At 36.9% G+C, this 27,514-nt stretch overlaps 2 protein-coding genes across 2 annotated transcripts; one reads left to right on the plus strand and one right to left on the minus strand.

Moving 5' to 3' along the window:
* The first annotated feature begins 4,084 nt into the window (after positions 1–4,084).
* Positions 4,085–14,380, plus strand: LOC129881434 (subtilisin-like protease SBT4.15). Its single transcript, XM_055955640.1, has 11 exons — positions 4,085–4,159; positions 4,450–4,541; positions 5,109–5,209; positions 5,292–5,432; positions 6,754–6,859; positions 7,281–7,788; positions 8,225–8,325; positions 10,998–11,219; positions 11,957–12,065; positions 12,851–13,067; positions 13,819–14,380. Exons 1-11 carry the CDS (start codon positions 4,085–4,087, stop codon positions 14,373–14,375), a joined length of 2,229 nt encoding a protein of 742 aa, XP_055811615.1. The 3' UTR covers positions 14,376–14,380.
* A 475-nt stretch (positions 14,381–14,855) lies between these two features.
* Positions 14,856–27,137, minus strand: LOC129882139 (uncharacterized). Its single transcript, XM_055956307.1, has 6 exons — positions 26,968–27,137; positions 20,419–20,532; positions 20,263–20,340; positions 16,351–16,416; positions 16,128–16,193; positions 14,856–16,006 (listed from the first exon to the last, which is right to left on the minus strand). Exons 1-6 carry the CDS (start codon positions 27,112–27,114, stop codon positions 15,242–15,244), a joined length of 1,236 nt encoding a protein of 411 aa, XP_055812282.1. The 5' UTR covers positions 27,115–27,137; the 3' UTR covers positions 14,856–15,241.
* Positions 27,138–27,514: the final 377 nt, after the last annotated feature.

A 27,514-nucleotide genomic window follows, 5' to 3' on the forward strand; every position in this document is an offset into this window, starting at 1 on the left:
GAGGCGTTCCCCAGGTTATTACGGATGATACTAAGGAAGAATCCAAGAAACAATTGACCTGGACCACCGGCACCTAAAATATCTGTGGGCTAACACAGATGAAAAATTGGCAAAATCACCTAATGTTTGTTGCATCGCCAATAAAATGCTCCTAAACACCGTAGAAGTGCCGCCAGAGCTAGTGGAGTCATTCCCCAAGTCGTAACGAATGCTAATATGGAAGAATCCAACAAAATTTGACCCGAACCTCTGGCACCTAAAAAATCTGTGGAAATTGGCAAAATCGCCTAATTTTTATTGCGTCGCCAATAAAATGCTCCTACACGTTGTAGAAGCACCGCCGGGGCTACTGGAGTCCTTTTCTAGGTCGTTACGGATGCTACTAAGGAAGAACCAAGGAAATTTGACCCGAATCCCCAGCCTCTAAAAAATTTGTGGGCTAACACACATGAAAAATTGGCAAAATCTCCTAATTCATGCTGCATCGCTAATAAAATGATCTTATAAGCCGTAGAAGCACCATCAGGGCTATCGGAGTCATTCCCCAGGTATTTATGGACGCAAGTAAGGAAGAATCTAAGAAAATTCGACTCGAACCATAAACACCTTAAAACCCGTAGGCTAACACACCCGAAAAACAAGCAAAATCACCTAATTCCTATTGTGTTGCCAATAAAATGCTCTTAAACATGGTAGAATCATCGTCGGAGCTACTGAAGTCGTTCTACAAGTCGTTACGGACGCTACTATAGAAGAATATAAAAAATTGACCCGTACCCCCAACAACTAAAAAATCTGTGGGCTAACACAGACTAAAAATTAGAAAAATCGCCTAATTCTTATTGCATCGCCAATAAAATACTCCTAAACACCATAGAAACGTCATCGGAGCTACTGCAGTCGCTCCCCAAGTTGTTACGGACGCTACTATGGAAGAATTCAAGAAACTTTGACCCATACACCCGACACCTAAAAGATATGTGGGCTAACACACATAAAAAACTGGCAAAATCTCTTAATTCTTGTTGCGTTGCCAATAAAATACTCCTAAATGTCTTAGAAGCACCGCTTGGTCTACTGATTCATTCCCCAGATCGTTATGGACGTAATATAGAAGAATCCAAAAAAATTTGACCCACACTTTCGGCACCTAAAAAATCTGTGGCTAACACGCTCAAAAAACTGGTAAAATCTCATAATTCCTATTGTATTGCCCATAAAATGCTCATAAATGCCATACAATCGCCGTCGGGGCTACTGGAGTCATTTCAAGGTTTTTACAGACACTACTAAGAAAAAATACGACAAAATTCACCCAAAACCCTGGCACCTTAAAAATCTATGGTGTAACACACACGGAAAACTAGCAAAATCGCCTAATTCCTGTTTTGTCACCAATAAAATGCTCCTAAACTCCATAGAAGCACCACCGGGGCTACTGGAGTCATTTCCAAGGTTGTTACGGATGCTACTAAGGAAGAATCCAACAAAATTTGACTCAAACCCCCGGCACCTAAAAAATCCATAAGCTAACACAAACGACAAACTAGCAAAATCGCCTAATTCCTATTGCATTGCAAATTAAATTATCCTAAACACTGTAGAATCATCGTCGAGGCTACTAGAGTTGTTTCTCAGGTAGTTACGGATGCTACTAAGGAAGACTCTAAGAAAATTCAACCCGGACCCCTGGCACCTAAAAAGTCTGTAGGCTAACACACATGAAAAACTGACAAAATTACATAATTTTTGTAGCGTCGCCAATAAAATGATCCTAAACAGCGTAGAATCGCCTCCAGGGCCAAGTTGATACGGAAACTATTAAAGAAAAATCCAAAAAAAATGGATTCAAACCCTCGGCACCTAAAACTTTTGTGGGCTAACACATACGAAAACCTGACAAAATTGTCTAATTCTAATTTCATCGCCAATAAAATGCTCTTAAACGCTGTGGAAGCGCAGCCTGGGCAACTTGGAGTCATTCCCAAGATTGTTACGAGCGCTACTAAGGAAAAATCCAAGATAATTCGACTTGGACCCTGGCACCTAAAAAATTCGTAGGCTAATACACACAAAAAATTGGCAAAATCACCTAATTCCTGTTGCATCGCCAATAAAATGCTCCTAAACGCCGTAGAAGAGCCACCGGGGCTACTGAGTCCACGGATGTTGAGTGTATCGAGGGACAGGGCCATTTTTTCTAATAAAAGTGCATAGAGATGTCCGTAAGGACCTGGAGAGCGGCTCTGGTGGCCCCAGCCAAGATTTTACAACATTAAGGAGCATTTTAGGGGTCGCACGATAGAAATCAGGTGATTTTCTCATATTTTTTTTTGTAGGTGTTGGCCCACAGATGCTGGGTGGTGCTGGATGCCCGGGCCATTTTTTCTAATTAAAGTGCATTGGTATGTCCGTATGGACACGTTGAGTGGCTCTCAGGGGTCGCGCAATAGAATTCATGTGATTTTCTTAGTTTTTTGTAAGGGTGAGCCATGGATGTTGGGGTGTCGGTGGCCCAGGCTATTTTTTCTGATTAAAGTGCATGAGGAAGTCCGTAAGGATCCAAGGCTGCGTACAATAGACCCTTGTGGTCGGGCCCTTCCCCGGACCCTGCGCATAGCGGGAGCTTAAGTGCACCGGACTGCCCTTTTTTTTCATTGGTATTTACCCAGGATGCTAGCGGTGCCGGGGGCTCTGGCCATTTTTTCTAATTAAAGCACATGGGGACGTCCGTATGGACCTGGGGAGCGGCTCCGGTGGCCCTATTTGGGTCTTTATAGTGATTATCACGCGATAAGAATCATGCAATTTTCTCAATTTTTCGTGGGTGTTAGCTAACTATGTCTTAATGATTTGTTATAGTGCATGTAAATTGAGATGGGTGTCAAATGAGCGAATTAGGCTGAACATATTGAACATGTCAAAATAGGCCGAGTAATCAAAATTTACTTGGGGCTATTTCGACTTGGACTAAGGTGGGCTAAGAATTGAGTCATAAGATAACCTGTCCAATTTTTACAAATTTTAAATTATTTTCTTATAAGTAGTTTCTTGACACGTGTGTTGAACATTGTTATCGTGACATGTAATCAAGTGAATTGAATATCACTTGACTTGTGATAAAACATGTTATCTTTTGGGACGATCTAAGTTATGTTGTTGTTATTGTATTGCTTAAATTTAATACTTCATAATTTTCAATTCAATATATGCAGATGTTAAAAAAATAAATATTTTTAATTATTCAATGTTCAAATTATCATTATTGTCACTTACCACCACCACATATTCTTCAGCCGCCATCACTATTTCAAATCATATCCACCATCGCTAGTGAGCATGCATAATAATTGTTCTTTGCTCAAATACTAATTTTATTTTATTAAATTTTTATATTTCTAATATTTAATTATTATTTTATTTCAATTGAATATTTATAATGTTTATAAATGAAAAAATATGCACATTCAGATGTTGTTATTGTTCCTCTCTTGTAGGCTTTGCACAACTTCGTTTGTTAGTTGCTACGTTTTCTACACTATTTTCTTCTTCTTTGTACTTGAATTTGTTGTTCTTGAGCAAATGATCTTTCGGAAACAGTTTCTTTACTTCCACGAGGTAGTGATAAGGTTTGCGTACACTCTACCTTCTTCAAACCCCACTTATAAAATTTCACTGAGTATGTTATTATTATTGTTACTTTGTGAGTAGAGTCAAATATACTTCGTATGTGGATTTTATTTTAATAAAAGAAAATTGATTATTTCACTACGGTTAGCCAAAGGGTATATCTTCTATCACAGCTCATAATAATTCAAAATTTTATTTAACTTACATAAAAATATACACAAACACATAATTAGAGCTAAAAAAAATAATAATTAAAATAAAATAGAAATATTAACAAATAACCATTTATCCGAAAGATTAGTTCAACACGTCCCAGTAATTGTGGAACAAATTAATTAGGGTCACAAAAAAATTCCACATTCAGATCCCATATAAATCTAAATCTTCACGACTCTTTCAACTAAATTAAATCAAAAAAATAACTATAGTTTAAGTTTAAAGAAAGAAAATGAAAATGTGGAGAAGTATTTTCATTTTCATCTTCAATTTTTGTCTTCTAGTCAGTGCAAATAATGACAATCAAAGAAAGGTAATTTATTTTTTAAAGTATTGCATTGATATTATTTTCAGTGTATTGTAGTCTTGATCCACTTCCATACTTAAATTTATGAAATTTATTATGAAATTGATGTTCTATTGAAAACAATCTCTCTATCTTCATGGCGTAAGGATAAATTTATGTACACATCATACTTCTTAGATCTCATTTGCGAAATTACATTGGATATATGGTTCGTTGTTAATGATGTTACTTTCATTATATTTGCCATTTTGTAAGTTTTTTTTAATGATCATGTTATTATAATGTGTAATTTGCAGTCATATATTGTGTATATGGGAGAACTTCCAAACGACACAAGGTCCTTGTTTAGCAATCACAACAACATTCTCAAACAAGCAATTGGATCAAAGTAAACATTTTTCTACCTATTTTCACATATATGTTTGTGAATTTATTATTTTTGCTGATCTAGTTGTTAATTATCGATAGTTTGTTGAGTATATATATTTTTTATTTTCACCTGGTGTCAGATACTTGCATTTGGCTCGATTAAATTTGAAGTTACAACCATGGTAGCAAAAAAAAGATATTTTGCTTCATGAGTACAATTGGTTGGAGTAGAGTGTAACAAAAATAAGATATTTTGCTTCAATTGTTATTTGTTTCAAAATGAATGTACTAATGAAGTATTTAATAGTAATATTTCTTATGAAACCATTACTATGAATACATTTCAAAATATGAATACTGATCAGAGTTATAGTAAATAGGATTTGAATAGTGTTTTTTGTCGATATGAGTTTATAATGATTTTGTTCATGTGTTCACTTTTTTAAATGTCGATGCCACCTACGAAAAATTATGGTTATGTCAATGATCTACGGTGAAAGTAAATTTCAATTAATTGTTTGAGTCTCGAAATATTGTTTGTTTTATTTATTTATTTTCTCAATGATTATTTTTTTTGGGTTTTCAGTTTAGCACTAGCACAACAACCGATGGTGCTACATAGTTACGCCAAAAGCTTTAACGCATTTGTGGCAAAATTATCGCCAGAAGAAGCAGACATTCTATCTCGTATGAAATAATAAAATTCATTTTTTTTATTTTAAACAATTTTTAATTGAATTAAGTATGATAATTTTTATTTTTTTTGCAGATAGAGAAGATGTTATTTCAGTGTTTCCAAACACAATTCGACAACTTCGTACTACAAGATCATGGGATTTTATTGGCATGCCATTGAATGTTAAAAGAAAACAAGTTGAAAGTGATATTATTGTTGGTGTTATTGACACAGGTTAGTATTCAATGATTAAATAATTACTAAAACTCTTCAATATGGTATTTGTAATTGTATGGATGAGGGATAGTAGGTATCCAGTGGTAGAGGTCGTCCTAGAGTTTTAGCTAAGTCTTCGGCAACATTGTATTTGTGTTAAGAAACATACTAAATATGTTTATAATTTAATCAGATTTTAGTAAAGGTCTTTATAAATCAAAGAATGAGCCTACTTTACGCACTTCCACACTAAGCAGGCAAGGCCAACTACACAAGCAAAAAGGCATCCCGGTCTGAAAGTAGACCTCGTAGAAAAGCGGATAGAAAAGGTAGCCTATAGACATAAGAGATTTTTTCGAAGTTATCACTTCTCTCACAGATAGACTAGCAATTCAATATATTACTCATCATATAGAATAACGATCGACAAGTCAAGAGTGTGCACTAACGAGAGTCCACTGGATTCATTGGACGGGTTGGATGGACTTCGCGCTTTGTCCCGCCTATCAGAACTGCTTCCATCATTGGACGACAGTGGTCTGTTGGCAAGCTTGTTCTGATATTGGACGCAGTACATTGGAATCCTGAATCACCACCATGAACGCTACCGCGCGCCTATCTGTGGTGCGGTAAGGCACCACCCTGTTGTGCCAGCAATCAATCCTGCTCGAACCTTTGTTGCCTGAGTTATATAGCTGTGAGAAGGAAGGTTCAAGCTATGGCTGCCCCATGGGATGGTCATTTGAAACCTTTGTCCGATCAATGCGAGAAAGAGTTATTTATGGATTCTCCCGGCTTTAATTTATATCTCTATGATTTGGGCTTGTGGTTTCTACAATATTCTAGAAGTCGTCTATTACTATTTCTTTTATTTTCTAAAATTCAGAATTCATATACAAAATTCTAGAATTCACTTATGCGAGATAGAATTATCGATGTGTGTTCAAACTGACGCAAACACCATCTTCATAATTTTTTTATGTTTTTAGGAATACAAGTTAGTATCCAGTATTTAAACAATTAAGAATTTTTTTGATGTAGTATTTGTTTTGGTGGAAAATAGTACATATATGGTAGCAAAGGCGTAGCTACGTATTCAACGGATCTTAGTAGCTTTGGACGAAACACTATAATTATGTTAAGAAATCTACTTCATAATTTATTCAGAACAATATTTTTTCTAGAATTATTCTAATTAATCTATCTCATCTCAATGGAATAGAACCCACACTACAAACTAATAAAAAATAATGGATATTTTAGTTCATTTAATCGCAACCTATTTTTGGTATGTGACCAATACGTATATTTATTTATTTATTTGGAAATTTGTTTTTAGGAATATGGATTCAATCACCAAGTTTCAATGATGAAGGCTTTGGGCCTCCACCTTCAAAATGGAAAGGCAAGTGTGACCAAGGTGCCAACTTCACTAAATGCAACAAGTAAGTATTTCCAATTTCTAAGTTAAAAATTTATTGGCATTCGATATTTACCTCAATCTAATGAACATAAGTGGTTTATTACACACAAATTTATTGCTTAATTATAGTTATGTGATACAAAGTTTTACTTTAAATTTGTAATAACTAACATTAAATTATTTGACTTGACATAAATACTGAATATCCAATCAACTAGCCATAAGTAGTAAAATTTCTACATTTCACTATTTGACGCTACATAGCCCATAGTTAACAAGGTTTTTTATATTATGTTGCTACTTTGTCATTAAATAGGATTGGTGAGTATATTTTTGCAATTCAGAAGGTTGTTCGTTGCTAATTCATGTTTTTTCATAATGATTCTTTTATGTTGTTAGTTTATAAAAGTTAAACTCGTACTAATATTTCTATAAATGAGCAGCAAAGTGATCGGAGCACGATACTTTAATATTGGAGGCGCGGGCGATGCTAACGAGCTCACACCGGCCGATTTCGAAGGCCACGGGACCCACACGGCGTCCACGGTCGGTGGAGTACCTGTCCCGGGCGCTAGCTTGTATGGTCTAGCGGAAGGCACCGCCCGCGGAGGGGTCCCATCCGCGCGCATTGCCACCTACAAGGCGTGTTGGTCTATGGGCTGCTCGGACAGCGACATTTTAGCTGCATTCGATGCTGCCATTTCCGACGGGGTTGATGTAATTTCCCTCTCCGTCGGAGGCGGAGGGCGCGATTTTTTCGAGGATTCGATTGCTATTGGTGCATTTCATGCCTTGAAAAAGGGGATTTTGACATGTTGTGCTGCTGGAAATAGTGGGCCTGATTTGGGAACTATTGAAAATGTAGCACCATGGATTTTCACAGTGGCTGCTAGTAGCTCTGATAGAAAATTTGAGACTCTTGCTATGTTGGGTAACGGAGTGGCTATTCCTGTAAGTTACACAAACTCTTTTATTTCACTTATCTATGCTTGTGTTACATAATCGGCCACCGTAATTGAAAAATAGTCACTATTCTATAGTTATAAATTCCAGATGAAATAATTTCACGTATTGAATTTTAAAACTTAAGAATAATGATTACTTTTCAAAACTACGCCGAAAAGTGGCATGTGGACGCCCGAAAAAACTAGTCCATAGAAATATGATCCGTTTAAGTGTATTGGGTTAGGCTTTAACTTGTTGCCTGGTTGTCTTAAATTAGCTTGGGTAATTTTTAGATGGTTAATGATGGGCTCATATATTGAATTCAGCCCATTTTAATCCGTTCGAATTTAACCAGATCGACGATTTGACACCTCTAACATAACTAAAGAAAAATTGTTGTTACAAGTTCTACGTGGTAAATTAATGTATTTTTCTTTTATAGGGAATTTCAATTAACACATTTGAACCAACGAAAAAATGGTTTCCATTAACCTCTGGAACTCTTGTAGAAGCACAGAATGCATCTTATTATGGAAATTCAAGGTACGTTTCAATTTATGTGACACTATTTTTTATTAGGCTGTTCCGAGTCAAACGTACATTTTTATACTTGAAAAAAATTTAACTTCATATGTCTCATGTCACCTGTAATGAGAAGCTTTTATAGTTACATAAATGTTTATGGTTCATTGTATAAAGCATAAACATTGTTTAAATTCATAAGTCTCGAAAGTCTTATATATAACTGCACAAACACTATGACATGTTTATGACCTCCATTTTTAAAAAATCTTCATTATTTTCTTCATGAGAAGCTTTTGTAGCCAAAAAAATATTTATGGCTATTTAAGAAGAGACCCTCATTAAACAGAGATGGCAGTCGTACTTCCATAAACTCTTGAATGAAAAAGGGGATAGAGAGATTGTGTGAGGAGATTTGGAACATACAGGGAGGCTTCACGATTTTGGGTGTTGCAGGAGTATTTCGGTCGAAGAGGTTAAGGGTGTTGTGCGTAGGATGCGCTGGGAAAGAGCGACCGAACCTGACGAGATTCCTAGGGAATTTTGTAAAAGCGCGAGCTCGGTAGGTTTGGAGTGGCTGATTAGGTTATTTAATATCATCTTTAGGACAACAACGATGTCCGAAGAATGGAGGTCGAGCATAATGATCCCTCTGTACAAAAACAAAGGGGATATCCAGAGTTGCAACAACTATAGAGGTATCAAACTTCTAGGTCATACTATGAAAGTGTGGGAAAGAGTGGTGGAAATGAGGGTTAGGAGAAGCGTGTTTATTTCAGAGAACCAATTTGGATTTATGTCGGGATGCTTAACTACAGAAGTCATCCATCTTATGAGGAGACTGGTGGAGCAGTATAGGGATAGAAAGAGGGACTTGCATATGGTATTCATCGATCTAGAAAAAGCTTATGATAAAGTTCCACGAGAGATACTATGGAGATGTTTGGAGGCTAAAGGTGTACCTGTGGCGTACATTAGGGTGATCAAGGATATGTATGAGGGTGCCAAAACCAGGGTAAGGAGAGTAGGAGGGGACTCAGAGCACTTCCCAGTTGTGATGGAGTTGCATCAAGGATCAACCCTTAGTCCATTTTTATTTGCCTTGGTGATGGATGAATTAACACGACAAATTGAAGGTGAGGTGTCATGGTATATGCTTTTTACGGATGACATAGTCCTGATCGATGAGACTCGTAGCGGAGTTAACGCTAAGCTGGAGGATTGGAGACATACCTTGGAGTCTAAAGGGTTTAAGCTGAGTAGGACCAAGACAGAGTACTTAGAGTGCAAGTTCAGTGAGACACCTCAGGAGGTTGGCGCGGAAGTTAGGCTTGGTGACCAGGCCATCCAAAAGAAAAGTAGTTTCAAGTACCTTGGGTCTATCATGCAAGGCAGCGAGGAGATTGACGATGATGTCACACATCGTATTAGGGAAGGGTGGATGAAATGGAGGCTCGCTTCTGGTATGTTATGTGACAAGAAGGTGCCACCACAACTTAAGGGAAAGTTCTACAAAGTGGTGGTTAGACCGGCTATGTTATATGGGTTAGAGTGTTGGCCAGTTAAGGTCTCTCACGTTCAAAAGATGAAAGTAGCCGAGATGAGAATGTTGAGATGGATGTGTGGACATACCAGGAACGACATAATTAAAAATGAGGCTATTCGGGACAAGGTGGGAGTGGCCTCGGTGGAAGACAAGATGCGAGAAATGCGACTGAGATGGTTTGGGCATGTGAAGAGGAGAGATACAGATACTCCAGTGAGGAGGTGTGAGAGGTTGGTCATAGATGGTTTCAGAAGAGTAGGGGAAGGCCGAAAAAATATTGGGGAGAGGTGATTAGACAGGACATGGCGCAGTTACAGCTTACCGAGGACATCACCTTAGATAGAAGGGTGTGGAGGACCCACATTAGGGTAGAAGGCTAGTACATAGTCTCGTTATTCTTCCCTATTAGTAGGCGCATTAGCGCACTATAATTTCTTTTGCGGAGGACTCAAATTAGGATAAAAGGCTAGGTGACTTATCATTACACCATAGTAGTTGTTGTTCTGCTCATTGTTTATTGTCATTTGATTTCTGCATTGTATTGTTGTTTATAGGTGTGGGGCGTTGTACTTTGATTATCTTATTTATTTATAGTAGTTAATACCTCTTTCTTTCCGTACTATTCTACCATGACTTTCTCACTTTTGTTATTCCTTGTTTTCATCTTGTTTTCGATATGTTTTTCCCTATCTGACCTTTTATATTATTTTCCTCTCTTGAGTCGAGGGTCTTTCGGAAACAGCCGCCCTACCTTTCAAGGTGGGGGTTAGATCTCCGTACACTCTATCCTCCCCAGACCCCACATGGTGGAATTATACTGGGTTTGTTGTTGTTGTTGTTGTTGTTGTAAGATCATAAATTTCAAAAGTCTTATAACTACACTATGATAGGACATGTTTAAGAATATCACAATTGTCTGCCTATAACGATCGATAAATGAATCAAACGCTTTTCATTCAACTTATTTATTCAAAATGTGGACATGAAATATAGTATAACATGTGATTTTCATCGAGCATAAAGAAAACAAAAACTTGTATGTCTACGGAAACATAATATATTTACGTCACAAAAAGTATAACAAAAACTTGTATATTGTTATATCTTTCGTATGTTTTACGATTTTCATTTCTTTCTTAAACTTCAGTGCTTGTGACTATGGGACTTTAAATGAGAGCAAAGTGAAAGGGAAAATAGTATATTGTCTTGGAAGTAATCAACCAGATTATAACCTCAAAGGATTGCAAGGAGCTGGTACAATTACATTATCAGATAGGATGACAGACACTCCATTTATCACATATATATCATCAACAAGTATCAACACTACATATGCTGCACAAGTTGAGAAGTACCTAAATTCTACGAAGTAAGTTTTTTTTTGTGATTTTTTTTTCATTTGGTATCTGATATTATTCGTATTGGGAAAATTGATTACATTCGAATTCGTGTTGTGAAATTTAATATTGGGGGTAAAATGCTCTTTAAGAAAAACGACTTCATTCCTGAGACATCATGTGGTTAAAGATGAAAGAGAAGCTTACCACTCTATCCCGACTCTTATCAATATTTTTTTATGAATTAATAAAAGGGGAAAAGGCATTCTCCTCATGAAAGTGAGATGTTATTAAGTTTTCATAAGTTAAAATTGAGTCGGGGTGCGCACAAGGGGTTCATCTAATCCTCCTTTGGCTTAAAAAAAGACGATTCCATACCTTAAGCTCGAAATTGAGACATATGATTAAAGATGAAAGAGAAACTTATCACTCTATCACGACTAATATCGATTTTTTTAATGAATTAATTAATAAAAGAGAAAAGGGCATTCTCCTCATGAAAATGAGATGTTATTAAGTTTTCACAAGTTAAAATTGAGTCGGGGTGCGCGCAAGGGGATCATCTAATCCTCCTTTGGCTTAAAATTATATTGTATATACGAGGTCAAAATTATTTTTTATGTTTTATTTATATAGTAAATGTTGAATTTTCTTACCTTTTTCATGTTAATTTTTTCACGTGGTAATATATTTTTTGTATTCTCTTATTGAAAATTTTGGTTTCTACACTGAATTATATATGCCATGTTTTTTTTAATGAATTTTTCAGATCACCTCAAGCTGTGATATACAAAACAAGAACTGTGAACATGACTGCACCATTTGTGCCTTCTTTTTCATCTAGAGGACCCCAATCAGTCAGTTTCAACATTCTCAAGGTAAAAAAATGAGAATTAATGGTTTCATCTGACACTTCTTTGTTTGTTTTTCTATGTATATATGCAAAACTATATTTTATATAAACTTTTTATCAATTAATGGCGGAGACGCCCTTTTATCAAAGAATGTCATCTCACACTACTTCATAAAAGTTCTCATACTTATGTGTGCATAGTAATACTCCGACAATAGGCCTAACACCATTGAAAAATAATACTTTGACAATATTATGTTGCTCGAATTTATCAAAAATGTTGATTGCATGTATTCATATTAAATTTTTCAAAAATATATTGTTTAAGAGGATTCAATACACATCCATCAACATTTTTAACGAGTTGGAGCAACATATATAGCTCCTACACAATGAGTATCAATTTGAGAATGTACGTGATCAAACTCAAAATTGACACCCTTTTTGCTGAAAAAGATAAATAAAATAATTATGTGTATTTTATCATGTGTATATATTATATACTATGTATTAAATCCTCTTGATTCCTTTGTTTTATTAAAAAAAATTACAATATGTGTATATGCTTAAATGTTAAATCCCCTTGACTTCTCGTCGAAGTGTGTTTGCTTTTAATTTTGACTTTCTTTAGTGAAAATTCTAAACCTACCCTCTTCAGACATCATCTATAGAAATACACTAGATATATTGGTGTTGTATATTATATATTAAATCTTCTTGACTTTTTCGTCGTGTGTTTACTTTTTTAATTACTTTTAGTGAAAATTCTGACTCTGCTACTGCTCTGACACGAAGTATTATTTGTATCAGCCTGATATATCTGCACCTGGATTGAGCATCTTGGCTGCATTTACAGGATTAAATTCTATTAGTAGTGAAAGATCTAAAGACAAGAGATTTGTGAAGTATAATGTTGATTCAGGAACTTCCATGTCTTGTCCACATGTTGCAGCAGCCACTGCCTATGTTAAATCCTTTCATCCTGATTGGTCTCCTGCAGCTATTAAATCTGCTCTCATGACAACCGGTATGATTTTTCGACATCTGTCTCAATCTAACTTATACACATGTCATTCATGTTACTAATCTCACTTTGTTATTACGGACGGTTACATCTAGTTATCTTTTTAGATAGCTTTTAATGACAAATTCATGAATTTCATGCCTTGTAAAGAAAAAAAGACATGAATTAATGACATACAACTTTTAGCTACGAATTATCAAAAAATCATGTTAGCTACCGCTACTAGCTATACGCGTCGAATTTCGTAGTTAATTCCTATACTTTTCTTAGTATTACTAATATATTCAAATATAATATTTAACCTATATATATAGTACTATAAAAAAAAATCGATAAAGAATATTCAGCTGACCATCTTTCATAGGTGGTAAATGCTCACTTTGCAACTTCATAGTGTAAAAAAACTTTCAGAATCCCTCTATCCCCATTTATATATGTTTGAATACTTTCCTTTTAGTCTATTTCAAAAGAATGGCATACTTCCTTATTTAGAAATAATTTAACTTTAAACTTCTTATTTCAAAAGTATTTCTGATTTTTTGTACACTCTGTACTCAATCATAATATATCACAAAAAAGGGACGGCAGGAGTATCTTCTTAGGCAAGCTTAGCGGTGAAATAATCAGTAATTTTACTATTAGTATTTAAGATTTAACCAATCGTAAATTCATAAATGTGTGATCTCATAATATAAAAATTATTTTTATATAATTGTTATATAGAAGTTAATGAACTTTTTTTGTTTGTTTTCAGCTACATCTATGAAGATTAGGCCAGTGGGAGCTGAATTAGCCTCAGGATCAGGACAAATAAATCCAAGAAAGGCAATTAATCCTGGTTTAATATATGACCTAGATATTGACTCATATATTGGCTATTTTTGCAAAGAAGGCTATAACAGTACAAACATAGCTTTACTCACTGGAAGCAAAATGTACAACTGTTCAAGCATTCCAAAAGTATTAGGGGCAGATGGACTAAATTACCCCTCAATGCACTTACAACTTCTCCATGCAAATGAAAGTGACATTTCTGCATTTTTTTATAGAACTGTGACATATGTTGGGAATGGCAAAGCTGTTTATAAAGCAAAAGTTAGGGGACCAAAGTGTCTTTCTATAAATGTTGTGCCAAATATTTTGTCATTTAGTAAAGTGAATGAGAAGAAATCATTTAGAGTTGAGTTGAAAGGAAAGTTCACTAAAGAAAAATCATGGTACATTTCTAGTTCTTTAGTGTGGGGTGGGAAAAAACCTTATGTTAAAAGTCCTATCTTAGTTTATAGGCCATTATTGAATAACGTGTATTAAAAGTTAGACATTATTCAATAACATAATAGATTCTGAATTATTTGATTTTCATCATTTCTATTTTTTTGATGTTTCAGTAGATATAATTTACTCGCACCTAATATTTACACGCAACAAAAATATATTCTTGTTTACTAAATCTTGTTATGATCTTAAACATAATATACCATATGTATATGTATAATTGTAACTTATAAGACTTTTTATGGCATTGATTACTAGCTTTATCTTGTTCCGGTTCAAAAAAAATTGTACAATTGCATTAGTGGATTGAATAACTTTTTTTTGTTTAGAGCCAACAAAATGCATATATTTCTTAGGCTGAGGAGCAAAGGAAGAATCTACCTTGTGAAGGGCTCAGCTCTTGACGGCAATTTTTGTATTTATTATTGCCTTTATTGCGTGTCTGATTAACTAGTTGGTAAGTTTTGATAATGTAATAACATTTATGCCGCTATTAAAGCTTCTCGTTACAATAAAATGTGAAGTTCAAAGTTAAAATTGATTCAAACTTTAGAAACAGATATTCTAGCGTTGCAAGTTAACTGGTAAATTTTCTGAATATGTTTAAAATACAGGAGCGCAGCACATATTCCTACCTTCTTTACTCTTGACAAAAACAAAATTCCCACAAAACTTGTAAGGTTTTGCTGCTGTTACATCATAATCTCTTTCTTACTGAAATCAAAGATGCCTGGTATATACTGCACAGAGAACAGAAAACACAAAAAACAAAAAGAGCGATCTCTACTGTAAAGACTGGCCATCAACTGATCAAAAATTCACATCAGGCTTTCCATAAAGAGGATGGAAAGCCTTCTTTTTCGCTAAACTTCATGCCTCGGAAGCTTAGTCATGGGGGCCGATCAAGAATGATGGCCTTTCAAATGCAGTAGCTCTTTCCTTCGTTTCCGGGCCTCTGTTGCTGCAATGGCCTCTCCTGTCTTATTGCTAGAGCAGGTGATGGATTCTTGAGATGTCTTTTCTGAAGTATGTCCTACATGTTCTGCAGTACAAGAGACAATGTTGGTATCAACGGTATCATCTTCTTGATGAGTGTCAATATGTCCAGAGGGACCAGTCATCGGGGCCGTTTCTGTAGAGAGCACCACAGAAGGCTGTCGCCTTCCCTCAGATGCCCCTCTGTCTGGTGGAAAACCAAGCACAGCTTCCGTCTCGGTTTCCTGGGAAGTCGCTGCTTGATTGTTCCCCATGTTCACATATGATGTACTACACTGATGTGCCAAGGAAGTCTCACCATGTTTTTCAGTAACGGGAGAGGCCCAAGGAAGAAACAGATTACTTTGAGGATGAAATGGGATCAAGCAAGGGAAGGGAAGTACATATAGAGGATTTACTGGATTCGAACTCTCTTGCCTGTTAATAGAATTTAATTCTCCGGCAGTAGGTGAAGGCACCACTGATGCAATATCAGAAATATTTTGAGGACTACATTGCAATAAGTTGAAAGGTTGAACGATGGACGGCCAAAAGAAAGGTAATATAGGAGGCCGGTTAAAAAGAGAGGTTGGAGTTGGAGCTGGAGCTGTACTTGTAGTGGAGATTTCTACAGGTTTCGACCTAGAAGCACCATCTGTTTCCTCCGCTTCACCCTTCTCTATTTTAGATGCCTGCAGAACGCCAAAGTTATTCGTTATAGTTTTTCACATGTGATGTTTTCAGGTCAATGATCTCTCTCTTTCATATTCTGAATTTCTCAGTTTATATTTTCCTCAATAAAACCAGGATTACCTGTCGTCTTAAGGTAGCATTTTCGTTCTTCAAAGACTGGTACTCCTTAGCTGCCAGCTCCTTTTTCTACTTGTCACAAATATCATCCAGTAAAAAATGAGCATGCACAGATTTGTGGTATACCATAAAAAAAACAATGTAATAGTAGGAGTTATATGTTACTTTCACAATCAAGTTGTTTGTCAAGACTCGGATAATACAAGTGAAAAGAAATTCTGAATACCTTCTTCAAATTGTCATTCTCCGATGAAAGATCAGCAGCTTTTCTTGTCAATTCTTCATACATGGCCTAGGAAGAAATTATTACATGAGCATGATAAGTTCTGTTAGACGAACACAAGAAATGCACGACTCTCTGATATAGGAAAATTCTACATAAAGTGATAGTGCATTAGTTAAGACCTTGTCATCTCATTTAGTTGATTACTCCATTAAGAGGACAGGTGAACACAATGCAGATGTAATTTCTAACATATAGCTTCTGCAGGTAGAGAATAACAACAACCATACAACTCGAATTTAGTTAATTGAGATTGCTTATAAGGCTTCGGTTGTCTGATGTCCATTCCAAATTAATTACACTATAGTCATCGGAACTGTTACAAAGCAGAATGGTGTAACTGATGCAGTCAAGAGATCTATAAGGAACCATATAACACTGTCCTTTTACATCTTCTCTAGGTAATTTTACCATGACTAGCCTTAGGAAAAATCAAGCGAGAACAACTTCCTAAAGCATTCACAAGGAATGTAAACCAGGAGAGCAACGTAATTGCAGAAAAGGTACTGGTGTGGAACTAGAACGAGTTGGGGGGAAAAATAGTACAAGTTGACAATGAGTTCGAGCTAGTCAGAACTTCAAACTTCTAAGAAATCTTGAGCATTGTTGCATTCAGGTGGTTGATAAACGACCCACATGACAGCTTAACTGAAAGGGAGCCTAAGGAGGTTTATGTTCGAAACAACAGAAGTGCTCCGAGGGAAAGACATTGCGTTAAAAGATGGTCTATATTAGAGATAGAAATCGAACCCTCAATAATAAACGGATGTTGCCGAAAGAATAGCTCAGATGAGCATATACTATTAGTGGCTAGCAGATTACTTGTAGGACCCTTTTTATTCAGTTTTTTAGATTAATTTTATACTTGTCAGTTTTCTTATCGATAGGAGTGTAATTATGTAGGTATCTCTAAGTTGTTATTTATTTCTCAGCGTTGTATGTAATACATTGGCTATATAAGAGCCACTACAGAATAAAATACACGGTTGATCTGCGTCAGTTCTTCTCTTCCTCTTTATGGTATCAAGAGCTCTATTGCTTTAACAAGCTTGATCCTTTTGTTTTCCTCCCAGTCCACCCACCTCAAGCCTAAATGGAAGCCAATATTGTTGTCCAATTCAATCCAGTTACTCAACTTCCCATCAAGCTTGCTGGTAGCCATAACTTTTCTCTGTGGAAGGCTCAGGTGTCCATTCTTATGCGTGGACACAACCTCTTTGGTCATCTTGATGGATCGATCCCAACCCCCTCCAAAACTATCTCTGTAAACAACCTTCAAGTACCCAATCCTGCCTATGTTTCCTGGTTTCAACAAGATCAGCTTATACAAAATGCTATCTTGGCAACTGTGGATGCGACCATTGGCAATACAGTCGCTTCTGCTCCAAATGCCAAAGTTGCTTGGGATGCCTTGCATACTGCTAATGCAAATAAATCTCAAACTCGTATCTTTAGTCTTAGAGACCGTCTAGCCCGTCTCTCCCAAGACTCTCGTCCTGTTGCAAACTATCACCATCAAGTTCGGTCTCTTTGTGATGAACTTGCCACTGCTGGCTCTCCTATCTCCCATGAGGAATTGATTGTCAAGATTCTCACTGGCTTGGATCTGAATTTCGAGAAATTTCAGCCGCAATTCGCCCTCGAGATTCGGCAATCCCCTATGAAGAACTATATGAAAAGCTCCTTGACCATGAGCTTTTCCTTCAGCATGAGGAAACCAAAGAGACACCTTCTGTTCCAATCACTGCCAACATTGCTCAAGGGACTACTTCCACTCCAACCCGTCAGGTCTCCAACAATAACCAGAATAATAATCGACGATCCAACGCGCAAAATCAACAAAATCGTAATCAGTCTTGGCGTAACAGTCAGCAACCTCGGCGCAACAATCAACACCAGCAGTCTCCCAACAATAACCTCTAATGCCAACTCTGTGATGGTAGAGGTCATACTGCTCATGTCTGCCGGACACGCTCTCACAATCATCTTCAAGCGCATGCTAATTATGCTGCACACCTCCAGAATCAGTCAGCTCCATGGATCATTGACAGTGGTGCCACCCACCATATTGCCTCAGACACACAGGGTCTAACCACTACGCAAGACTACCACGGCTTGGAGGAGATCGTCATGGGTAATGGTAATACCATTCCACTTTCAGTCCAGTAGTCAAGCCTGCTACTGTCCGTCTTGTCCTGACTATTGCCACTCAACTTGACTGGCATGTCCATCAGCTGGATGTTAACAACGCCTTCTAGCAAGGTCGTCTGACTGAAGAAGTATACATGTGTCAGCCACCCAGATTTGAAAACTCTGGGAATCCTACCCATGTATGTCGTCTTCAGAAGGCAATTTATGTTCTCAAACAGGCCCCTCGTGCTTGGTACACCGAACTCAAAAATTCTCCTTACTTTGGGTTTTGTTAAGTCACATTCTGATTCCTCACTCTTCATTAAGCATAAAGCTGGGTTCACTATGTATATTTTAGTTTATGTGGATGATATCTTAGTGACTGGTAATCACCAGCGAGGTGATTATTATATCATTGAGGCTCTTTCTAAACGTTTTTCACTGAAGGACTTAGGGCCTCTTCATTACTTTCTTGGTATTGAGGTGATTCGTTCTTCTGCTGGTCTTGTGCTCTCTCAAGAGAAGTACACTATGGATCTCCTACATGAGGTATCTACGGACAACTGCAAAGGTGTTTCCACACCTATGACATCTACTGTTCTTGAACCCTCGCCTGATGATCATCTAGTTGATGGGTCCTTATATCGGCGCATTATTGTTAAACTTCATTACCTTTCTTTCACTCGTCCGGACATAGCTTTTGCTGTCAGCAAGCTATCACAAGCTATGCATCAGCCGTTTATGTCTCATTGGGTTTCTCTGAAACGGCTTCTCCGCTATCTCCGAGCAACTAGTTCCTTTGGTGTACTCATTGCCAAGGAGACTGATCGTAAGTTGCTGCATACTCTGTCTCAGACTGGGCAGGGGACCCTCAAGATCGCACCTCGACCACTGGTTATGTTATATATCTTGGTCGTTCTCCTATTTCGTGGACTTCAAAGAAGCAGCGTTCAGTTTCTCGTTCTTTTACAGAGGCAGAATATCGGGCAGTTGCTGCTACTGTTTCCTAAACTAACTGGCTCACCCATCTTCTTCGGAAACTACAGTTTCCTCTGACTTCTGTTCCAAGAGTTCTTTGTGACAATATTAGCACTACTTATATTTGTGCCAATCCTGTTTTCCATAGCCACATGAAGCATGTGGCCATCGATTTCTATTTTGTCCGTGAGCAGGTTGAGCACAAACAACTTGAAGTTGCTCATTTACATGCTGCTGATCAAGTTGCAGATCTTCTCACAAAGCCTCTTCCGCATGCACTTTTCAGTAACCATTTCTCCAAGTTGGGAGTAGCAAACCTCGACACCAACTTGCGGGGGCGTAATAGTGGCTAGCACATTTCTAGGACTTTTATTACTTGTAGGACTCTTTTTATTCAGTTTTTTAGATTAATTTTATACTTATCAGTTTTCTTAACTTTACGAGTGTAATTACGTAGGTATCTCTAAGTTGTTATTTATTTCTCAGCCTTGTATGTAATACACTGGCTATATAAGAGCCAGCACAGAATAAAATACACAGTTGGTTGATCTGTGTCAGTTCTTCTCTTCCTCTTTACATACCTGTCTCCGTCGAATTATCTGCCTAGCAGACTCTCTATTTGCTAACACACTATAGAAGTGCTCCGAGGGAAAGACATTGCGTTAAAAGATGGTCTATATTAGAAATAGGAATCGGACCCTCAATAATAAACTGATGTTGCCGAAAGAATAGCTCAGATGAGCATACCTGTCTCCGGCGAATTGTCTGCCTAGCAGACTCTCTATTTGCTAACACACGACAGAGTCTTCGTTGTTCCTTCTCCTCCTGAGATAACCAAAATCAAGAAACAATGTAGGAACACCCTAAAGAATATAAGGATGAGAGATCAATAATTTTCAGTACCTCAGACAAATTCTGCCTCGATCTTCTGCTGGACCCTGGTGGATAGTTCAGAGCATGTTGAGGATTTGTTTTGGGTTCAGATTCCTGCTCGGACAGTATCGTAATTACATGCTCCTGTTAAAAGCAAAAGAATTACTCAACTCCTCCGAAAGACCTGGTAATATTATCAAAAGTCAATATATCTGTCTGCTTAGATAAAGATAACAAGTTCCTTCATTTTTACATTTAAGAGTACCGTTTTCCTCTAAATGAGAGTTAAAGATCAGAAGTGTTAATTTGTCAACAAGAAAAGTTGTTAGAAACAGAAAAATCCCGTTGACAGCTAAAATGAAGCCCACATTCCACTAGACAAACTTTTCTAACCTGTGCCTTCTCCATAAGAGAGAATGCCGGCAATTCCACAACAATGTTAATGATACAACTTCATCTATTGGATCGAGCAATTAAACAACGGAAATAGTGGTCTAACTTCCACTACAAGCAATCAATAATTTATAACTGTAAATTCAGATAGGTTGCCTCAAGAAGACATTCTTGTCAGTTGTGTAAAGCTCAAGTGCCAAGCTCTATTTTTCCTACCATAGAGTAAACTCATTTATCAAGAATTCAATAAAGAAAACAGCATTAGAATTATTAAAAAGTAAACACCTCACATTCTTGTCCTCTGAAACCCCCTACACCCTGTTAAATTCTTAGGAGAAACTTACAGCTCTTTCTAACAGCTTTCCACTAAACTGGCGACACGTACTATACCAGTGGTGGAAGGGAATTTGAGTGGTTCCAGAATAGCGAAGTCGTCATTGCAATGAAAAATTCTTAATATCAAGCATCCATAATGAAGAAGGGAGTTGGGAAGGTACTTAACCTCAATCTTCCTAGTTGAATGAGGTCAAGAAATTGAAACTCAAACAGAATCTCGAAATCCTGATAGCAGTTCCAAATAAGAATATGATATAACCTAATGTATTTCTCCATATGGACATGTCAAAATGCTATACGGTACTGATCAGACATGTCATTTGATACAGCTCATCATGTAAGCCCCTAATAGGCTTATAAGCAAACATGAGAAGGTCAAGTGTTTTTCATGGTTAGTGGCCAGGAAAGCATGCCTCACACATGAAGCTTTACAGAAAAGGGGCATAACAAATAGCCTCAAGATGTTTTATGCCAGGAGGCAGAGGAAACCAACAGTCTAATTCTTTCAACATTGCCAAGTTACAGCATAGGTTTGGGGCTTATTACATAGTAATAGTATGAGCAAGGAAGAATGGGCAATGCCAGTACATACAGCAGACCTTCTCAGCTGCTGGAACAGAAGGGGAGGTAGTAAGAAGTGGTGTAAAATAGTTCCAGCCTGCATCCGGTGTATTGTATCTTTATGTTTTTGGTGTTAAGAACGTATTATAGATGATGAAGTACAGAGAGTTGATTTCCTAGGAGCACTGAAATTACTTTATTTCTTTTGAGTGTAGCCAAAAAAAATTGGAGGTGGCCCGCATACCCGTGATGTTGAGGTATACAAAGTTACATGTTTCAAACAAAAAAATCTTAGATTAATACATACATGAAACTATAATGTCTGAGTTGGAACTTCATGATTCATCAACGCTTTGAAAGATGTTTCCACCCTCTATAAAGAGACACAACAATGAGAGACACCCCTACTTAGGATTTTCTTTTATCTCCATTATTCCCCAGGCCACATTTTCAAATCTGTACTCGGGAACTAACAGTTTTGGAGTAAATACATGCAAACTAAAGAGTAGTATATCCATTAGATAATATGAGAATGGGCATACACCCAACTATGGTAAAAATATGCTAGATGATCATGATCCGTCTTTTCTTATGAATTGATTTATTGAATTATTGTCACGCCCCTAGCCTATACCCTGAACGTGGCTGGCACTCGAAAACCATTGTTGGTACCAAGCAAATCCTTGGTCTGGCTGACAATTAAGAGAAAGAATAAACATATAGCTTTATAAAGTGAACCTTTAAAATTATTTAAGTCAAATAATTGAACTAGAAGACTACATATAACTCAACTGAAGGAAAACAAGAACATGAGGTAAAATCATTTACGCTTGACAATAAAATATGCAATGGAAGCAAAACATTAAAATAATATACTTTACTTTATTGGAGAGTTTCTCTAACCGACAACCACTACTATGAGCCTCGTGATGATACAACGTGTTACCCACGTTGCCAAAGCCATCATATACCTTGTCGAGGCATAGGACAACAACTTTCACTTATGGATCCATCTAATAGGTCTTTTCAGAGGCAATGAGGAGTTGTCCAAATTGCGGTACGATCCTATCCTATACTGACTACCTAATTTATGGGACTTTGAGTTACATAAACTTTTTCCCAAATTGGTGCTCAATAATACTCCCAAAAACATGCAACATCATTAATGCTCATATAACATTTGTGTTGAATTAATACTCAATGCCCGAAAAACTGATCTTTACTTTACATTTACTTGATTTTACTTTACTGAAATGCTCTCTGAAAATTATTTATACTCTTTTCGAAATAGTACATCTTTTCTCAATACAAAATAATACAATTGGAACCATTTATGTTTCTTAAAACTCCTTTTCAATGAAACATTAAGTATTCATAAAATCACTTTAATTTCCCAAAATCAGTGCATGAAAATATTTGCACAAAAACTTTCAATTAAATTATCAATAACTAGGGCTCACGTGAATCAAACGCATGAACAATAACTCAAAAAAATCAAACAACATATAGAATCATAGTTTCGATAAATAAGAAAATCAGAATTTAGCATGCGAAACACAAATAGGAATTTAGACTCATCTCTTTACACGCTGAATTTAGATTTAGGGCATGAAGACGAACTTAGTCCAACACTATGAATAGCCTTACATACCTGCAAGAACTAGATTCTTGAAGAACTTTGAAGAACATGCTTGAAACCCTGGTTTTCTCACCTGGATTCTTGGTCTTAAGCCTTGGGAAAGTTTTTGAAAGTCATGTGGTCGAATAGGAATGCTTAGGACATTAATTAGGTGCAAAACCGTCGGAATTTAGGCTTAGAAGGGATGGGGAAAGACCAAACTAACCCTCGTTAAACACTGTTGAAGTTGTCTAGGAGGCCATATATGATCCGTAGAAGCTTCTCCAGACTGTAGAAGCCAATCGTAGAAACTTGACTGGAATTTGGAGTTCTATACTTCATTCTACGGGCCCAAACAATGGCCCATAGATGTTTCTACGACCCGTAGTTTGGTTAGTAAGAATTGGACCCGAAAACTGACTTTCAGGACTTTTTCCACAAGTAAACTGTACGGATCGTACACCCGACCTACGACCTGTAGGTCAGGTCCGTAGTTACTGACCCTGAAGACTCTGTTTTGGTAGTCTCTAGTAAAACGATCATAACTTTTTACTCTGAACTCCAAATGAGGCAAACTTGGCGGCGTTGAAAAAAAACTCATAAACCTTTAATTTGATAGGTCATAGGCCACCTAATTCATTGTGTTGAGAGATATGAACGTTTGAAGTTGACTCTTACATGAACTAATGCGAAAAACTTAGCCAGTAGGAAGATTTTGAACTCTACTAAGTACTAGAGGTCTCTTATGAACCTAAACCACTTCCAATACACTTCCCGCACATAGGAATGAACCGTAACACATAAGTACAAGTAGGACATCAATTGGTTCAAGCTTATATACTTACGACGGAAGATTCAAATTCTAAGAATAAAGTTGCATGGTGTTACAATTATGATGCATCTTTTCTTATGAATTGATTTATTGAATTCTGCCCGGACATGGAATAATGCGATAGAAACATACATTGAATATGCCAGAGTGCATGAAATTATAATATACTAGTTTTAGGATAGGCGCTTTGCACATATAAATAAAAAAAATCAAAAGATATTACAAAATAATGTGTTTGAGTTATAAAATAAAAATTAAAGAAAGTGTAAGTTCTTGAAAATGATAAATGTTGATCATATTTAGATACACAATAACAAAGAAAGAAGTGCTCTCCCGGTTATTGATTACTTCAAAAGTAATCAACATGTCTAACAGTTCTTTTGGCTTAACCCCTTTCTCTCCGACTTCTCAATACATACTCTCCATTGATTTATTTGAACCACTAGTGGTCCCACAACCCCACCCCGAACCCACCAGAGCCACCACAATTTAACCAATGAGAAGCCGACAGCTAACCTACCAGCCACAGAGGCTACTATCTCCTCCCTCACTGCTCCACCGGTAACCACCCATACTCAGACCATCACACTAACACTCACCTTCCCTAAAACAAAATTCCTCTCCTCATCATGCAGCTGAAAATGAGAGCTATTTCGGAGAGGTCCATAACCATAGCCAAGCTAATGATCCAAAAGGAGCGGTCTTTCCACAAAACCAAAATGGTCAGCTTCAAGCTTAGAAAGACCAATCTTTAGCCCCATCACGGAATGACTCCTCCTCACTTAAAGTCTCATCCAATTTCAATCCTCCTCCACGTATTAATCGAGCTCTAATGGCATGCAAAGCTTCCAGCCTACCCAGCAAGCCACAGAGCAGAACAGAGCAATCCAACACCAATACATATACTAACCCAAAAAACCCTGTCAGACCAGCAAGCTCTTCTTTTTTTTTGTTGATAACTGTGGAGTCCGTGCACCTCGACTAATTTCACAGAATACCTGTCACCTCCAGCAATAGGTATTTATTAAATCTGTCCACCAAGGCTAGGACAGATGGGAAGAGATCGCCTAGAGTTTGTGTCTCAACTGGAATAGGATTTGAACATGAGACCTCATGGTTCTCAACCCACTTCATTGACCACTAGGCCACACCCTTGGGTGCCTAGTTAGCTCTTTTCCAAACCATCTTTTGCATCTACTGTCTCAGCCACCCTTTCTAACAGTTCTAAGGACAGACCACAAGACAAGACGAAACATGGAACTCATAGGGGCAAACCCATTTAGCGAGAATTCATTAAAAGAAAACAGTATTAAAACCATTAAAATAAACACCTTGCATTGTTGTCCTTGAAAAATTCCTACCTGGTGAATTTCTTAGGGGAAACTTACATCTTCTTCTAACAGCTTTCCATTAAAAATGACTTGCTGAAAATATGGTAAACAAGAGGAGTTTAATATAGAACTCTTTGAAATTCACAAGAAGGTTTCACCATTGCAAACAAAATCAAGAAAACTATTTATTTTTTCCAAGACTTAATGGAGACACCATGAGATCCAAAGTGCTGCATCCGCCTTTGTACAATGGGTTCAACTTAACCTAGTATTTCAACAGGAACCAGACATATATATGTGAAAAATCAACAAATATCAACAAAGTTTCAACGATTATTAAATTTTGAAACCATTATTTCAAAAGTACAAAGAGTTTAGCCAAAGAACCCTTACCAAGTTCAAATCTTGGAACCACCTCTAATGTGCTTGTTAAGATACTATGTATGAAATATGTGCATTATCTTTTCTTTTCTACTGTTTGATTCCAGAAAACTTAGTTATTAAATTTAAACTATCAGGTGCAATTTACAGAGGCGGCTCTAAGATTTGAACTTCATGGATTTAACGGATTCGAAATGTAGTATTTGTTCAGATTTATTGAATCCATATAACAACCTGCACCTAAATTAGTACCCGGATTTGTAGCTGTACCTACAGCACATGTGCTCTTTAGAAAAGGTCATATACCCAAAACACATTAACACATGTACAGGGTCTGAGACAAAGCTACTAGACTCGGCTGAGCCAGTAGCTTTAACTATACATCTGCCCCGGCTTGCAAATTTCCTGAATTGTAAATTTCGAAAATAAAAAACAAGGCACCCTAATTTGTCGTTTCAGCAAAGGATAAAACAAAATTATTAAGTACTCAACATTTCATTAAAACAAAAGAGGTCACTCCTTACTCACCCCAAATTGTAACCAAGATTACTAGCAGAGTTTTACAGAGCTACATTTCCAATCGTGGAAGTCACAGTGTACTAATAACCATCGAGTAGATTTCTCAAAAAGGCACTTCCCTTGGCATTTGGCCATGAATTTTTTTTTCTTTTTATAGGACTTCCAAGTTGAACTTTGGAATTTTCCAAAATTTCGGCTCCAAATTACTCACAAAAATTCAAAAAAAAAAGACAATTCCAATTTGTCTTCACGCCCAAACACAACTCGAATTTTGAAATATCATTTTTCACTATCATAAACAACAACAATATTTTTCAAATACTCACAATTATCACGGCTATCAGTTGAATGACGATCCGAGAAATCAACCCAATAATCATATACAAATACACAAATTCACAATAAGACCCATGCCTGCATACATACACACATAACATCATCATATACGTACCCATTTCAATCCACTATTCACTACATAACACTCCAAAATACAAAAATTTCAAAACACACACACACAATATACTTCTAAAACACAAAATAGTTGGAATCAACTATAAGACCTCAAAATAAAAAGGAAACTTTTTTTAAAAAAATAATATATAAACTACCTCAGAGTGACCAGATGGTCCTGAATGAGCCAAACAAGCCAATGCTTGTGCTGCTTCCAACTCACAATCCACCAGTTCATCTTTTCCATCTCCACCAGAAAACCTCCCTTCCTCCGCCGTGCACGGCAGCGTCAAATCGTCCTTCATTTTGAAAAGAACAAACCTGCAGAAAAAAAAATTTAAATAAAAATGAAGAGAAGAGAACAGAAATAAAAAGGAAAACAAAAAAAAAAGAGAGGGAGAAAACGGATGGTGAATGAGTGACACGTGTCATGTCAAATCAGAAAAAGACCACGTGTGTGACAAGGATGCTTAGCACTGGCAATATGGGGGTTGTAGGGGTGGGGTGAGTGGGGTGCGGGGAGATTGTGTATTGGATCGATAACCTCGAAAACACTCATTCATAAATCGATTAAAAGATTTGAACTCGTAAAAAAAAATCGATTCATATAAGATGGTTGGAGATTAATTTGCCCTGTTCTGCTCTGTATAAGATCTGACATTCCTCAATATTACAAAGTTTATAGAGGAATTGAGATCTCTTAAT

Source organism: Solanum dulcamara, chromosome 3 (assembly GCF_947179165.1).
Source record: "Solanum dulcamara chromosome 3, daSolDulc1.2, whole genome shotgun sequence".
NCBI lineage: Eukaryota > Viridiplantae > Streptophyta > Magnoliopsida > Solanales > Solanaceae > Solanum > Solanum dulcamara.